Below are 14,770 nucleotides of genomic sequence, written 5' to 3' on the forward strand. Positions count from 1 at the left end.
TGCAGGTTGCAAATCTGGCTCCAAACTGTGCCTCCCTGGCATGGTCTGCATCCCTGGAATGGTAAATAGTGCTGCACAGGCTTCTCCTGTTAGCTCCTGAATCAGTGTCCCTGTCCATGCTAACCCTACCTTCACTACTCTCAAACCATCTACTGCTCATCCTCCTTGCATGACTTCTCAAGGACGTGTACAGCGTTCTCCTTTACATGGGGTCTTCTCCAAAGCTGTGACACTACCTAATTGCAATGAGTCCTGCATTTGCAGTAGAAAACAGTAATGACACTCTGGTTTGGTATATTTACTCTCCGCTCTAAAGTATTTCTGCTGCTATATTCTGCCACATGTTCATAATGTTGTAACATGCCTTAAAGTTAAAAGTTGTATTGAAAGTTCATCTAAAATTAGTGACTGAATTTTTAATTGCAAGGTAGGCAAGGAAGAGGGCAGGGGAGGGAAAAACAGAAAGACAAAAAAGAACATATACTCCACAACTCTCCCCCAAACTCAGTGCAGTCTGAGAAACAGAAAAAAATAATATTGTTACAGACAAGAGAAAAAAGTACAATATTCTTAACAGTCTGACTTGAAACTCATAAACTGAAGATATTTAATGCATATTTACCTATCAGTTTGTATTTTGACAACTGCTGATCATGCACCAGGCAGAACATGCCACTCTGCAAACCCTAGAGCATCAACTAATCTATGAAGTTGGGCTTTTAAGAGGTTTCAAACTGCAACGCTGCACTGTGCGACCTGCTCACACTGCAGTGCTTCTCCAGGCTTCTCCCTAGCACTTTCTGTTGGCAAAGAAATGGCTATGAATTTAACGTAGCTTCCATGTTTCAGCCTTCCTTCATTTAGGAGAATAAAGGATGGTGATCAAATAACTGAAGAGATCGGTGTCACACGTGGAATTACGTGCTCCTATTTAGACTCTTAGAACTTTATTAATAATACCTCTGTTGTGGCAATTCAATGGACAGTTAAGCTGGACACATAAAGGAAGTAATTTCACCTCTGATCTAAGCACAACATTCTCTTCTTCAAGGTCCTTGAGTTTCTTTTGCAGAGAATCCAAGTGAAAGTAGTTCTGGACGGAGGAAGAAGATTCATTCCTCTTCAGCCTGGTAACAAAAACAACAGCTTTAACTCATTTTTACTTGCAACACGGCCAGTCTCACAACAGAAAGGATTGAATGGAGAGCAGGCAGTCACATGAATTACGCCTTTGTTCATGATAGTATGCATAGGCAGTAAAATAGTCCCAATTAATTTTAAAAGAGAATGCAACTATTTTTTTTTTTCTTTTTAAATAGTTCTTCGCAATTCTTTGGGGAGAATTATTCAGCCAAGGCAATGAGGAAAGAAACAGCCTTATTAGAGCAACGGAGTAGCTTTCTGATTAACGCTGCCCCTGTTTCCCAAGGATGCTGCAGTAACTGTGTGGGCAGGGACAGAGCCACCCAAAGCCGCAGCACAGCTGGGCAGCAGCCTGCCCGCACCTCCATCCACACTCCTTTCCTGGGAATGGTGTCGTGTTTGGCCCTGCGAAGGGCACCGTGTTTTTCAAAGCATCTCGGGCTCCTGGAGCCCAAAGGCCACTCAAGTAGCTGGTGCACAGGTACGTGGCACAGTGAGCTGTGGTAATGGGGACAAGTGTTTGCACTACTGACACACCGGGTCAGCTCCCGGGGAAGTTTCAGTGTGTGTCAGCAGCTTCCTGATGTACTTTCTCCTCCTGCCTCTTGCTGGCACCTGCGCAGCCAGCTGGTCCAGGGCAAGCCTTTCCAGCTGATGCCCCGCACCATCTGAGCGCAGAGTGCCCTTCAGAGCTCCATTCCACCCAGGAATCATTTTGTGACCTTTGCTCGAACCGCCCCGGCCTAGCGCCAAGGATGCGGCGCCGCAGACCGGTAACTTACGGTGTGGAACAGATGGACTCCGGCTCACTTTCCTCGGCAGCGCTGGTGTAAAACTGGAGCAGCTCATCTTTCATGGAGAGCTCATGGCGCAACTGAGAAACCTGCGCAAAGAAAGAGCGTCGAGGTCTATAACCGGCTTTTCTAGACACATCCTTAAATAAACAGACTATCCGTTAGTCGTTCTGCAAGCATCACCTTCAGACTAAATCAAGATGTCAAGACTGGAGCAGACAAGAACTAGTTCCTTTATTACTTAGAAACAGGGATATGGCTGACTTTAAAATAGCTATTTTTTTTAAAGCAAAAAGCGTAAATACACATTGCTATTAAATAAGGTGAGAGAGACAGATATCTAAGATCAGCAGTCCTGAATCTCTATTGCATTCCTCTTAATTCACATCCACAGAAATAGATGGATTTCAGTGATACTGCAAAATGTAACATGACATAACTAAGCCAAATCTAATTTTATTTTAAATTTTAAGTGATGATTGTCACCACCTGGCACAGACACGTTTTTCCAATTTCAGAAGATTTTCAGAACATTACTATAACACATGCAAGGCAAGGTAACATTTAGGACTTTCTTGCCAGTCGATCTGCAGGTGCAGAACAACACAGACTCACAGAATGGTTGCTGCAACAGTTAAAGCTGCAATTGGTTTCTGAGTCAAGTTCAGGTCTTTGATGACTCCATAACTCCAATCCAGTAAAGAAAGAAGTATGTGGGAGTCTCATATTTAGCATATACATGTAGCCAAAGTGAACAAAATCCATTAGAATCGGGGTTGAAATAATCCATAATTGTCACCTTCACAAACATAACCTTGGTTATTTCTTACTGTGGCTCTCCAAGAAAAGGTATTGAAGGCCAAACTATATATTAGTATTTATGCCAATTCAGAGCAGCAATTTAAGTCCTCAGTGGCAGGAGATTCATTCTGAATTGCATATGTATAAGTAACAAAACAGAGCAGAAAGGTCCATTTTCTTCCACTTACACTGCAAAACCAGGTCCTGATTTTTCCCTTTCCAAAGCACATTCCTTTTAGCAGACTTCCACCTTCTGTATTGTTAGCATATTTATATTACCAGTTACCTTGGCAAAGGACTGAAGCCAGTAAAATAGATTTAAGCTGTATTTTCAATCAAACAAAAGCCAGCCTCAATGCGACAAAGCACTCACACTGTACGTAATTCTGAGCAAACAAAGTCTTTTCCTTTACTAAGGTTACTTCTGTGGAAATTAGATCTGTTAAAGCACTGAGTCCAAGCAGCAAGAAAATGAACACAGAGTTCATTTACCGCACTCTGGGGACAGATGTATAGCACTCACCATCCACACTGTAGCATGTACAGGAGAACTGGGTCTCTGTTTTTATCATCTAGTGCTAGTGGCACAGATTAGAAATTAGTAGAAACTTGTTGAGAAAGGCAAAGGAAAAGCTTTATCCCCAAGACCTAAGGAAAAGTGAAGTTCACAAGGGTGCAGACACCCCAGAACAAGCTGATATGTGTGAGGGAGGCGCTGAGACTTAATGGTGAAGGGTAAAATGAATAAAAACAAGATCAAGAGGCTGAAGCACAAACAGCTTCATCTGATTTTAAAGGGAACATGTCCCTTCACAGTCCCTTCCTAAACCTAAGCAGCACTTGCCAGTACGAATCTAAAATACATGCCCAATCATTTGCCTTCAGTCTATATTGCTTTTTATATGTACCAAGGAACACAGTAAGTTACAAGGACACACGAAAAACTTGCGCTACCTGATCAGACAGCCCAAAAGGTTTGTCAAGAAAGTTTGCCAAGGCCAAGATTTGTAAAACAAAGTTATTTGTACCACAGTATAAGCTTAACTTTTAATCACACATACAGAGTGGATCTACACATTACAGAAATCAACCTACCTCTCTCCATGCCCTGCAACAAAACATAGCTGAGAGAGTTTTCACACACAATTTTAGAAGCCCCAATTCAATTCTTTCCTCTTATATCCTGCCTGGAGAGTTATTCTTAATTATCATTCTGTTCAAAAATCCAAATTTCAGCTTTAATGGAAGAGCTATAGCCTGCTAAAGAAATGGTTTCTACATAGGAAAGTGTCATGGCTTTAAAGCCTGATGATCTTTGTGTCTCAAAAGCATCACTTTCTGAAGGAGTTGAAGCGGCGGTGTCAGCAACTGCTGTTGATGGAACATATGGCCCAACGCATCAAGCCACCTGGTGCGAAGCTTGTTCTGGTGACCCTTTCCCTAACCTCGATCCCGGGTCCTTCTGAATAAAAATAGATCTGGCAGAGACAGCCCATTCCTGTCCCACGCCTTCCTCAAACAACTCCTTGTTCCGCAGGCCTGGAATGAGCGCCCTGCCCTGCGCAGAGTCACCGTGTGTGCCTGCTTAATGCCATACTGACCGGTGCACAGCTAAGGCAGGCTCTCACATGATGTGGTATGGAGAGCAAGCAACAGCACTGCTCTGACACTGAAGAGAATCAGTTTCCTAAGCCAGAAAGAGTGGGTCGCAAAGGAAATTACTGCTACATAAGTGTTGCACCACCATTTATCAAACATCTGGGAACCTTCCATGGACACTTCCTTCACCAGTCCATTTCAGATTGAACTCGACACCCCTAAGAAGTTCTGTTGTTAGCTGCCATTTTCTAGTTCATTTTAATCCAGTGCTTCACTCTTCTCTTGCTATCCCCTACAACTGTAGGATCTCTCTCCCTCTTGCTACACATGGTGAGATTCACCCACCAAGGTCACTGTCCTTGGTCAGCAAACCCATTTGCCTCTAGCTCAGTCAGTAGAGCTTAAATAGCAACACTTTTACGTACAGAGTGCAAACCCGTTAAAATGTCTTAAAAGCAACAGGTCTCAAAAGTAAGCTGTAATTCTCTCCAAGATCCATCCATTATAATCTGCTGATACTTACAGCATCCTTCAGCTCCCCAAAGAAATTCAGTAAGACATTTTATTTGCATGAACATTTGATTTAAAGAAGTCCAACAGTATGTGCAAGACACACAGCATTACATCAGGTGTTACTTCCAACATTGAAAGCTGTCTGGTAGATTTATTGAGCATGCCAATTTAGGAAGACCTGCATGTGCACCAAAAGCTCTAAACATTGCCGAAAATTCTGGCTGCAGTAGTAAATACACGTGCTGCAGCAGTCTACCAGCCCAGGCTTTAACAGGTTCTACTATAGGTTCCTGAAAGAGAGAGACAACAAACCACAAGAATCTGTAGGATCTAGATATAAGGCAGAAGGTTCTGAACTATAACTCTTTAAATGCTTCCTAACATTGACAAGTCTGAACCTACAGAGTATGTCAAATATAAATTATCAATCACAAAAATATATTCTGAACCCTGTGAGCACTGGAGTCTGTAAGGTGGCCTACGAAACTGGCCAAGCACAGGGATGGCAGAACACACGTATTTCACTGAGTGTGCCACCAAAAATCTCTGCAAATATTATTTTAAATTACTTTTTCATTTGTTTATTATTTTTATTATTATTATTATTATTCCAATTTTTTATTCTTTTTCCATTAATTGTATATGTTACATTATATTCACTTTGAGAAGCAAAGGAAAGCTCTATAGTATTCAAATGCTATGTTCTACAAGAGAAGATTCAATTCAGCTATGAATAGAAAAACATTCGGGAAAAAGTAAATGAAAACAGTTGGAGAGAAAGAGAAGTGAGGACAGAATAAAATGCAGAAATGAGAGGTGGGAAAAAGAAAAAAAGCTGCAGGGCTGCAGTGGGTAAGTGATCCAAAACCAAAAGAACAGCTGTTTGGAGGGGAATAGGAAATCCAAGGCAGAGTAAAACTCAGTGGCTTGAGATTTTCTTCTTACCTCCTCATTAGAGGCAATAAGTGACTCTCTAGGTGACATTTCTAAAAATGTACATGCTATATAAAAGGCTGACCAACTTGCTACAACTGAGATTGACCTGCTGTAGACTGGAAGCACAGGAGAATTAACTACAGACAAGGTGAAGTTTGAAGGAAAACATTCTCCTGCAGAAATACAGCACCTCTGTATAGAAGCTTACCTCTTCCCTGATGTGTTCTACTTGCTCCTCAAGAAACTCGTTTCTTTCTGTCAGTGACTTATTCTTCTTTAACAACGACTGGCCAATCCGCGCAGCTAACTCCAAGTCCCGTTCTTTCTGTGAAACATGAAGAAAAGAAAGCTGATTTCAACTGTTTTATTCATGGAAGGGTGAGACAGGGAGAGTAAATCTCTGATGAAAGGGAAGAAAAAAAAAACACATGCTTAAAAATTATTTTTCTTTGTGTGGAGTAGATTTCTCCCCCCTAATTTTCTTGTTCTATTCCTGCCTATGTTTTACCCATATTACTGAGGAGGAAAATTGACTCACAGAGTTATTGAAGCATACACATGAAAGCAGAGCCTCAAGGTCTAACATAACATGACATAAATTCCCTGCTTGAGCAGGGGGGTTGAACTGGATGATCTCTAGAGGCCCCTTCCAACCTCAACCATTCTGTGATTCTGTGAAATGAAACCAGAGCTCATTTGCTTTATTACAGCTCTGAGAAAACACTAAGAGAAATTATTTTATCCTCTTGTTATACCATTTATAGAATGCAGTCACAGAGCTTTACATGTTACATTTTAAGGATTTCAGAAACACAGCACAATACCAAAACCCATAGACATTCCATAGCATTTTTCACTTTCCACTTGGTCCATGTGCAAATAAAATAGAGTATGCTAGGCATAAGCAGAAACAAAGTCCACTACATATAGAGTTCAAGCCCATACCCTCCTTGGGCTATGTGTGTTAGGTTTCCTTAGTGTGTTAAATACAAAAGCAAAAAAATAAAAAACAAATCCTATCCTATTCTCCCCTGATTAATCCAGAAGTGATAGCCAAACACAACTAAAAACATCACTGGAAAATATTGGTCTTATTAAAGGCATCCCATCTTCTATTTTGTATTACCCAGACAGGGAAGAACACCAGACATTTTTAAAATATTGGCTCTGCATATCCCTCTAGCATTGCTCCCCTGAGAATAACATTTGACTGTGTGCACTCAAAGAAGGAAACAGTTTTGGCAAGATGCAAAATGCTTCATTATTACTAGAAGGAGCAAGGCAAACAAATGCAAATCAAGCTCAGCCAAACAGGACAACCAAGGGAGCAGAACACAAACAGGTAACAGAAGGTTATTACAAGTTAATGGATTGCTCCAAAACAGGCCTGTTAGGTAAAGTGACTCTTCTAACTGCTATCTCATAGAAAGTTGTTCTGAAAGAGTTCCGCTCCAAGCATAAAGCACAGAACTGTGTGCCCAGATCAGATTTACCTATGGCAGATGGGGGATTCAAGCACTCCCATGCCGATCCCCTTGCAGAATTAGAAGAACAGATCACCAAACATACCCTGGTTAGCAATTACCCCATTTTTGACCCTGCTATCACAAGTAAATAAATAATATATGAAGGCTGAAGTTCTACTTTGCCACGAACTAATACTATTGTAACAGGGATTACAGTTGTGATTAATTAAAAAGTAAAAAAAAAAAAACTAAGACAAAGAAAAAACTGGGAGACAGAATATGAGAAAATTTTGATTTGTGTGCCTCTGCATTTCTCATGAAAAGATGCTGAGATAGTAATTCTGACAAGACTGCTTGTGAACTGCATTTTTTATTATTATTCTAAAAGACAATAATCCCTCAATAGTAATACTTTTAACTTTATATCTACTGTAAAAATGCATATTATATTTTCAGATGATTTTCCCTTCCTCCCCCAATTCATTAAGACTGATATTTGACTACGTATAAGTGAAACTGGCCTCAAGTGGAAAAGATACACAAGGATTGAATTCATGTAACAGTAAACAAGTTACTCAGAAAGATTATTTCCTTTATCAATGAGATTATCTGTACTTACACTGAGAGCACTTCCTCTTCCTCCTCTGAAAGCATTCTTCAACAGTGGTACCATATAACTTATGTACTAGTTTCTTATACTTAGAATGGGTTCCTAAAAAATGTAATACTTGCCTCTTCAAGAAGACGTGTAACAGCATCTATGTCATTGTATGTTTTAGTCATCTGGCCCACTCTTTCAGCACAAAGAACTGTGAGAAGACAGGACAAAACATTAATCATACTGACATTACAACTAGGGAAAAAGCATCCTTTAAAAGGAAGTTCAGGTAAGAGTAAAATCATCAGTTTCATCTCAAGACTATTTAAGCTTTCGGGTAAATATATCAAAACCCAAGTGAAAACAAAAAATATACCAAAGCTTCAGGTTTAACCTGAGAGGAATAGTAAGAAATACTCTTCAGTAGCAGGTATTAGTTTTGTCAGTGACAGAATAATCTATTAAAATATTAATATCTATATCTCAAGCAATACATGAAAACAGATGCTCTTAAATATATTATTAGGATTTTATCATGTCACTTGGCATATTATGTGCAGTAGAATTCTTCTGAGTAAGCAGCTGCAATAGTGTCAGGAACACAGCTCACCCTACAGACAGGCACTACCTCATTTTTAATTGATAAGAACAGGGACCTACTATATGAGACATCATGGACAATATAAAACGCACGTAGGGTAACAAGTGATTCTTACACTGCAGTTACTCAGAACATACCAAGGTCTTTACTCATTATACAAGGGTTACTCATTACAGAGGCTCAAATAAGGCTGGGTGAGACGAGCTGTGTTAGGCTAAGCAAATACATCAAGGTTTCACCTGCTCACTCTAAGCAGCCACACTGACTTGGTTAGCAGTCTGCACCACGGAGGCTTTGCTTCCTTCTCCCCTCAGAACCACCACTAAGCTGAGCAAACGCGAGCACCTTCCGCTCCAGCCCTACGTATTCTTTTTATTTTCATCTGCACTTATGTCTTAAACCCTGTTGTTCTGAAAAAAGGCCCTGTTAACAAAGTCAGCAGAGCTGATTGCTTCAAGTGTTGGGCAGCTGTGAGGCTCTTCCCTGCTCCTCAGGGATTTACCTCCGGCAGGACACCAGCTACACACAGCGTCGGGTCAAGCACTGGCTAATGTCACTGCAATGTGCATTTACTGTGTGTGTTGTGCCTAACTAGCTTTAAAAAGAAAAGAAAAAAGAAAAAGGGTGCAATGAATACATCAAACTACAGCAAAAGGGGAACTTCTGTTTTTGTTTATTTTCTTATTTCTCTAATTCTACTTCTGGGGATGAAATCTTGAAAACATTTAAGGTGTTTAGTGACATCAGTACTCCCAGGGTATTCCAAAAAAATACACTGACAAGCATTCAAAAATTACATTTGTCCAAAGCATTAAGCCTGCAAGCAGGAACAGCTCCAAGTTTACACTTCCAAGTAACAGCTGGATCAAAACTACGCAGCAATACAGAATGTGCATAACTGTATCATTGTAAAAGCAAAACTAAAATGCACCTGCAAACTACACCCTATAAGGGCTACTTTTGGTCAGTTAATACTGATAAGGTTTCCACAGGATATAACATTGTATTAGCTTGCAAAGAACATGAGCTGCATTAAACAAACTGTGTATTCAGATATGTTTTCCATAAAAGCTTCACATAAAGAGATTTGCATTTACAGTGTAGCCTCCCAAAGGCTACTCGCAATGACAAATTTAGAAATTTGTTTTTATGCTGATGCTAAACACAATAAGTACGTAAGCCATCCAATAAAGTGTCCATCAGAAGGCCCGACGGCAACGTGTGTTTTCCACAACAGCCGCGGGCGCTCCATAGTTCCCGTGGTTACTGCATTCCCCCAGTGCTATAAAATAGGGGCTGAGATAATCATTAGCAAGCTCGTTTTAACTTAGTCCTCAGCACTAACAGTCACCACTGATTGTGGCTATGGCAACCTGACACCACCCTAATGAAAAATGAATGTATAACCTTCCTAGCAGCCAAGCCGATAACGGCGCGGCGCTGCCGGCCCTGGGCTGCGCGCAGAAACACACCAGCACAAAGAGCGACCGAGGTAGACACACGTGGCCGCTTGCCATCCCTTCAGAACTTGCCACTTAATCTTTAACAGGAGGCCAGAATTAAAAAGCAGACTTGGTAAACATAATGCCTCATTAATGCATTTTAAAAATCATCACTTTTTGAGGTGCAAGGAAAAAGTGAATCTTATAGCTTCACAGAAGCAAACAGAAGATAAAATGAAATCTTCCTTTTAGGTGGGTTGAAAGGTCAAGTGCCAACAAACTACAGATACCGTCACAACAGAGACTTACTAGTAGTAAATCAGCAGAAAGCTAATCACCAATGTTTTTTGTGTATCAAAGCTTCTACCAAACTTCTGTCCATCAGGGCTAAAACTGTGGTCTTTGTGTACCATTCTGTCAGTGTGAAAATGTTTCAAAGGAGAAATGATCCATTATCCATTTATATCACTCAAGTGCCAAGTGGAAACAGACGTCACTCTGCATCCATCGAAAGGCTTAGGGGGAGAGGAGGCGAAAGAAGAAAAATTATGGGAGAGAAAAGCAAGAGAGGGAAGAGAAAGCAACTCAGCACAAGCATTTAAAAAAACCCAAAACATGGCCCAGGCACACAGTTAGCCAGCCCGAACAAATTGCATGATAAACCCTTGGATGGTTGCTAGTGCAGTGATTTTATTTTCCCTAAGGCCCCTATTTCAAGTAATCAATGTTGTGATTTGATCAGTTAGGGATGGAAGAGATGGAGGAGGGGGAATCTCCAGTTCTCTAATGGGTCCCATTTAGTGGCTTTCTACCCTGCTCGATGAACACATGAGCCTGATAACACTATTGGAAAGATAAAACAAGAGCAAATGAAGGACACTGCTTTGTAATGTAAAGCCAACAGTGCCAAATTACTGACCTCTTTTCTCCTTGCTTTCAAACCAGCAGCTCTTTGGCTCGAGGGTGACAGAAAGCAGTGTCTAAATGCAGGCAAACAAACATCCAAATGAAACACACACTTTATCTCTTGGTTTACAGAGCGGGTTGTTAGGCAATAAAAAAGAATAAATAAAAAAACTGTCTGCAGGAAGCAGAGGGACCATAAAATGTGTTTCAAAGCCAAACACAAACAGATAAATATACACAAATCAAGTACGCCCTCCACCTTGAAGTACCTAGCACCATCTTCATACGCAGATGAGCCTCACGCAGGCCATGGAGTGGGAAGAGATGGCCGTGGCCAGGAGCCACCGGTGTCCCCAGCCCCTGCTCCCTGCACTGACTAGCCAGGGCCAACCCCAACCCCAGGGGCCAGACTCGCTCCTCCTCTCTCTTTTTTGAGACCTGTCAAGTCAGGGACAAACCAAACAAGTGCAAGCAAGAGAGAGCAACTGCAGTTGAGGAGTAAAGCTAAGCTCTCCACTATGCTCCTCTCCCCTTCTGATTGCTGGGAAACAGAAGCAGGGGGACAGACATTAGCATAAAGTTTGACCTTTTTTTAGGTCAGATAACACAGCAAAAAGTCACAGAGTCCAACGCTCAAGGCTGCAGTGCAGGCAGTTCCCTTGGTGCAGAAAAGTGCTGAGAAGTTACATGAGGCCAAGGGAGTAACAGTCAAGGCCATGTAGATCTCCAAGAATTTTAACACTCAGACTTACTGCTGAGATGACAACAGGGGTAAAACTTGCTTTTCATGAAAATTCTCTGCCCAAAGCCTCTAACTACGGCAATGCCAACTGCGCTCCTTTATGCCTGTCAAGATAAGTTGATTTTTCCCTCATTTATGCCCCAGAAATCATGTTGTCCAGGCTCCCACGACTCTCTGAGCTCTCTCCAACCACTGAAAATAGGATGGCAACTCCTTTCCATGCCAAGGGCCACCCACCGAGGCCAACAGAGCTGGCGCGGTGACGCCAACCAGCTGCGCTGTTACTGCCGGGCACTGCTTGGCAAGTCCATTCGCAAGCAGAGACCCCAGCAGGCTCTGCTCAAATTGGCTTCACTTCTAAAAGGCTATTTCTGTGCTCCGAAAGATAAAGCGCTTGCTAAAAAAAATAAAGCCTCCATTCTCAAGACACTGATAGGTTTGCTCTGCATTATGCTGACTTGAGCAAAGTGCATGAGGGCTTCTGAAATTGCTACATTATGTATTTTGCCTTCCATTTAAACACAAAAGCAAATCTAATACGTGCCATCAGCTCTGCTTCTCAACCAGACTAGCAAGATTTTATGTATTTTAAGGCCAATGCACTACTTTCTCCCCCACTAAGGAAAGAGGTTAAGTTTTTGAGAGCAGCCTGGGCTAGACTGGGGCAGAGGCTTCCGGCCTGCTTTGGCTTGGCACATTCGTGACAGGCCTGCGAGAACACACGCCTGAGATCAGCAGAAAGTTTGAGAGACTGCCATCACCAGAGCCTGGAAAACAGGCTTCTGGGGCACGACTTGTTACCAGTCAACCTTCAAACATAACCCGGGGCGATCGCTCCAGGCTCGCGCCTCCCTCTCCTGAGGCGCAGGAGCCAGCCGGGGCCTCCAGAAGGCAGACGGGGAGGTCGCAGGTGGCCGCGACCCTGCGCGGAGGGATGGAGATCGGCCACAGCCCGTCAGCTGCTTCCCACCTGCCCCGAGACACTGCGGGCTGAACGAACATCACGTGGCAAGCAACACACAGCCAGCAAGTACGTAAGAGCAACGTGAAAAATAGCTACCACAAATTCAATGGGTAACCCCAATAGCTCTCCCTTCCTTTTTCAAAAATAGGGTCGCAAGCTAGTTTGCTGTGATTTCAATGGCACGGTTTGCAAATTAATTTTTGAAATGAATTTTTAATATTAAAGGTGCAGATGTTGAATTTTTTTTTTCAGAAAAAAAAGTAACCTTGCCACTTAAAACTAGGGTTTAAAGGGTGTTGAATACCATATGAGAGAAACTGCAGCAAGCAAAACAGCTTAGTTCCAATATGAAAGCTTCACATACAGACCTACATTAATAATCTCTGGTTTAAGAAACAACTGCACTATTATTTCTTCCTCAAGCCCACAAACACTCACGTTGGTAGCCATTTCAAAGTACTTCCCAAAAAACAGGGCATGAACTGTAAAAAAAAAAAAAAAAATCTTGCGATGAATGAAGAATCAAGTTCAAGGAAATTTCAACCAGTGTCATAAATTTGTTAGCTCTATTAGCACAAATACATATCAAACACAGTAACTTGAAAAATGCAGCCACAAGGCAAAGCTAAGACAAGTAAAGATGCCTAGAGGGTACAAACGGCTTCAGCTTCTTGTTGTCTCCGTGGTTGGATGTCACAGTTCATCACCATCTTCAGAGCATACGCCATTTACTGATATAGCTCAGAGCAGCTCTGTTGACAAAATTGACTTTCCATTATTTATTCTCCACTCTCCAAATTACTGCCTTGACATTCTCCTCTTGACCTGTCTCCATCCATTTCTTCTTAGGAAACATCTGCAGTGCAGCACTTGCAAATAATGAGAGGGCCTAAAGCTTAAACCAAGGTCTGGAGTATAATCCTTTAGGATTCCCTCCGGTTTTTAAACCCTAAGATGAGGTTTACAAGCCTGTATCAAAAATCCATGCATTGTCAACTGTATTCCCCTCCTAAATCTTTTCTTCTGCTGCCAAATCTTGGAGTAGGGGGGAGAAATCAGCTGTGCCATAACTTTCAAAAACTGTTCTTCGTTTTCTTTGCTTTAATGTTTGAAGATCCAAGCCCTTTTAATATCTGTTCTACTCCATGCCTTTGGAAAAATTAAACAAGCATTTCATATTTTCTGCAAGTCAGACCCATGCCATGCCTGAAGTTCAGATTTCAAAAGTGATCACTGGGCTTTCTTTCACCCCGCCACCCCAATTTATTTATTTATTAAACCTGGACTAGATTCTCAGTCTGTACTTGTCAAGCACTTCAGATGAGAAGGGTTATTAATGTAACTGTTTGATAAATACATTGAAATTGTAATGATAGGTTGCCACCCCATGAGTAGTAGGCTTTACCTGTCCCACCTTCAAACAAGAGAACAAAGACATAGCACCAGTTTCACACTGATCTGACCCCGCAGCCTGCTAGCCAAGCAGAGGTATCATTAATAAATGAGCAGACGCCATCAGGAATTATGTGTGCACCAAGTTTCGCTGCAGTTGGCTCGCAGAGCAGCTCCCCAGCTGAAGGGGAGGCACTCTGTGTTGGGCAAGCGACCCACGACCACAGAGCACCACGCTGACTTGAGCACTGTGCTGCCTAGACGTCTTGAAGCTGTTCCCAGTGCTTGTCAGGAGTTTGCTTTCTATAAAGGCAGCCGGCATAACGCTACCTCCAGGACAGGGGCTGTACAGAACAAGGCTATAAAACGGGGAATCTCCAAGCAGGGAAAACTAAATGACCCCTAAGGCAAGAGACAAATGCTCCAAGTGCACATTTTGCTCATGGAACAGGCAAATCAGCCAAGGGGTCTTAACTACATCTTTTTCTCAATCATTTGTTCTTCATTAGCATGCTAAGAAATAAGGAGTAAACACCTTTTTTTTTTTTTTTTTTTTTTGGCCTTTTCCCATCTTCCTTTCTGGATTATGGATAATGTGTAGCTGAACATTGCTTCTGCTCAGTATGGAAAGGCTGCATCCTGGTGTCTCCATCTGCTTTACTCACACCATGGGTTGGCTCAAGCCCAGCACAGATACTATCATTAATAAGCACATCCATGTACAAAGAAACACAGAAATATCAGGCACCTTTTTTGTGCATTTATATCACTACTATAACATGAGCTGAACATACAGGTGGAGGAGAGAAACGTCTTTAACAGGCACTTCATGTGCTTACTGAGCTTCAGAGGGGAAGGTGATATAGAAACACA

At 41.9% G+C, this 14,770-nt stretch overlaps 1 protein-coding gene across 4 annotated transcripts in view; it reads right to left on the reverse strand.

Annotated features, from left to right (window-relative positions):
• TRAK1 (trafficking kinesin protein 1) overlaps positions 1 to 14,770 on the reverse strand; it is a 73,915-nt gene that overhangs the window by 25,192 nt on the left and 33,953 nt on the right. For all 4 annotated transcript variants that reach the window (XM_088521072.1, XM_088521070.1, XM_088521068.1 and 1 more), the window contains 4 exons: positions 7,985 to 8,061; positions 5,995 to 6,111; positions 1,926 to 2,026; positions 1,019 to 1,127 (listed from right to left, as the gene is read on the reverse strand). In XM_088521072.1, the coding sequence (XP_088377198.1) occupies positions 1,019 to 1,127; positions 1,926 to 2,026; positions 5,995 to 6,111; positions 7,985 to 8,035 (378 nt within the window). In that variant the 5' untranslated portion in view covers positions 8,036 to 8,061. The remainder of the gene's footprint in view (positions 1 to 1,018; positions 1,128 to 1,925; positions 2,027 to 5,994; positions 6,112 to 7,984; positions 8,062 to 14,770) is intronic.

Source organism: Tinamus guttatus, unplaced genomic scaffold (genome assembly GCF_059628265.1).
Source record: "Tinamus guttatus ecotype Peru unplaced genomic scaffold, ASM5962826v1 Tinamus_guttatus_pri_ptg000115l, whole genome shotgun sequence".
In the NCBI taxonomy this organism is placed as follows: domain Eukaryota; kingdom Metazoa; phylum Chordata; class Aves; order Tinamiformes; family Tinamidae; genus Tinamus; species Tinamus guttatus.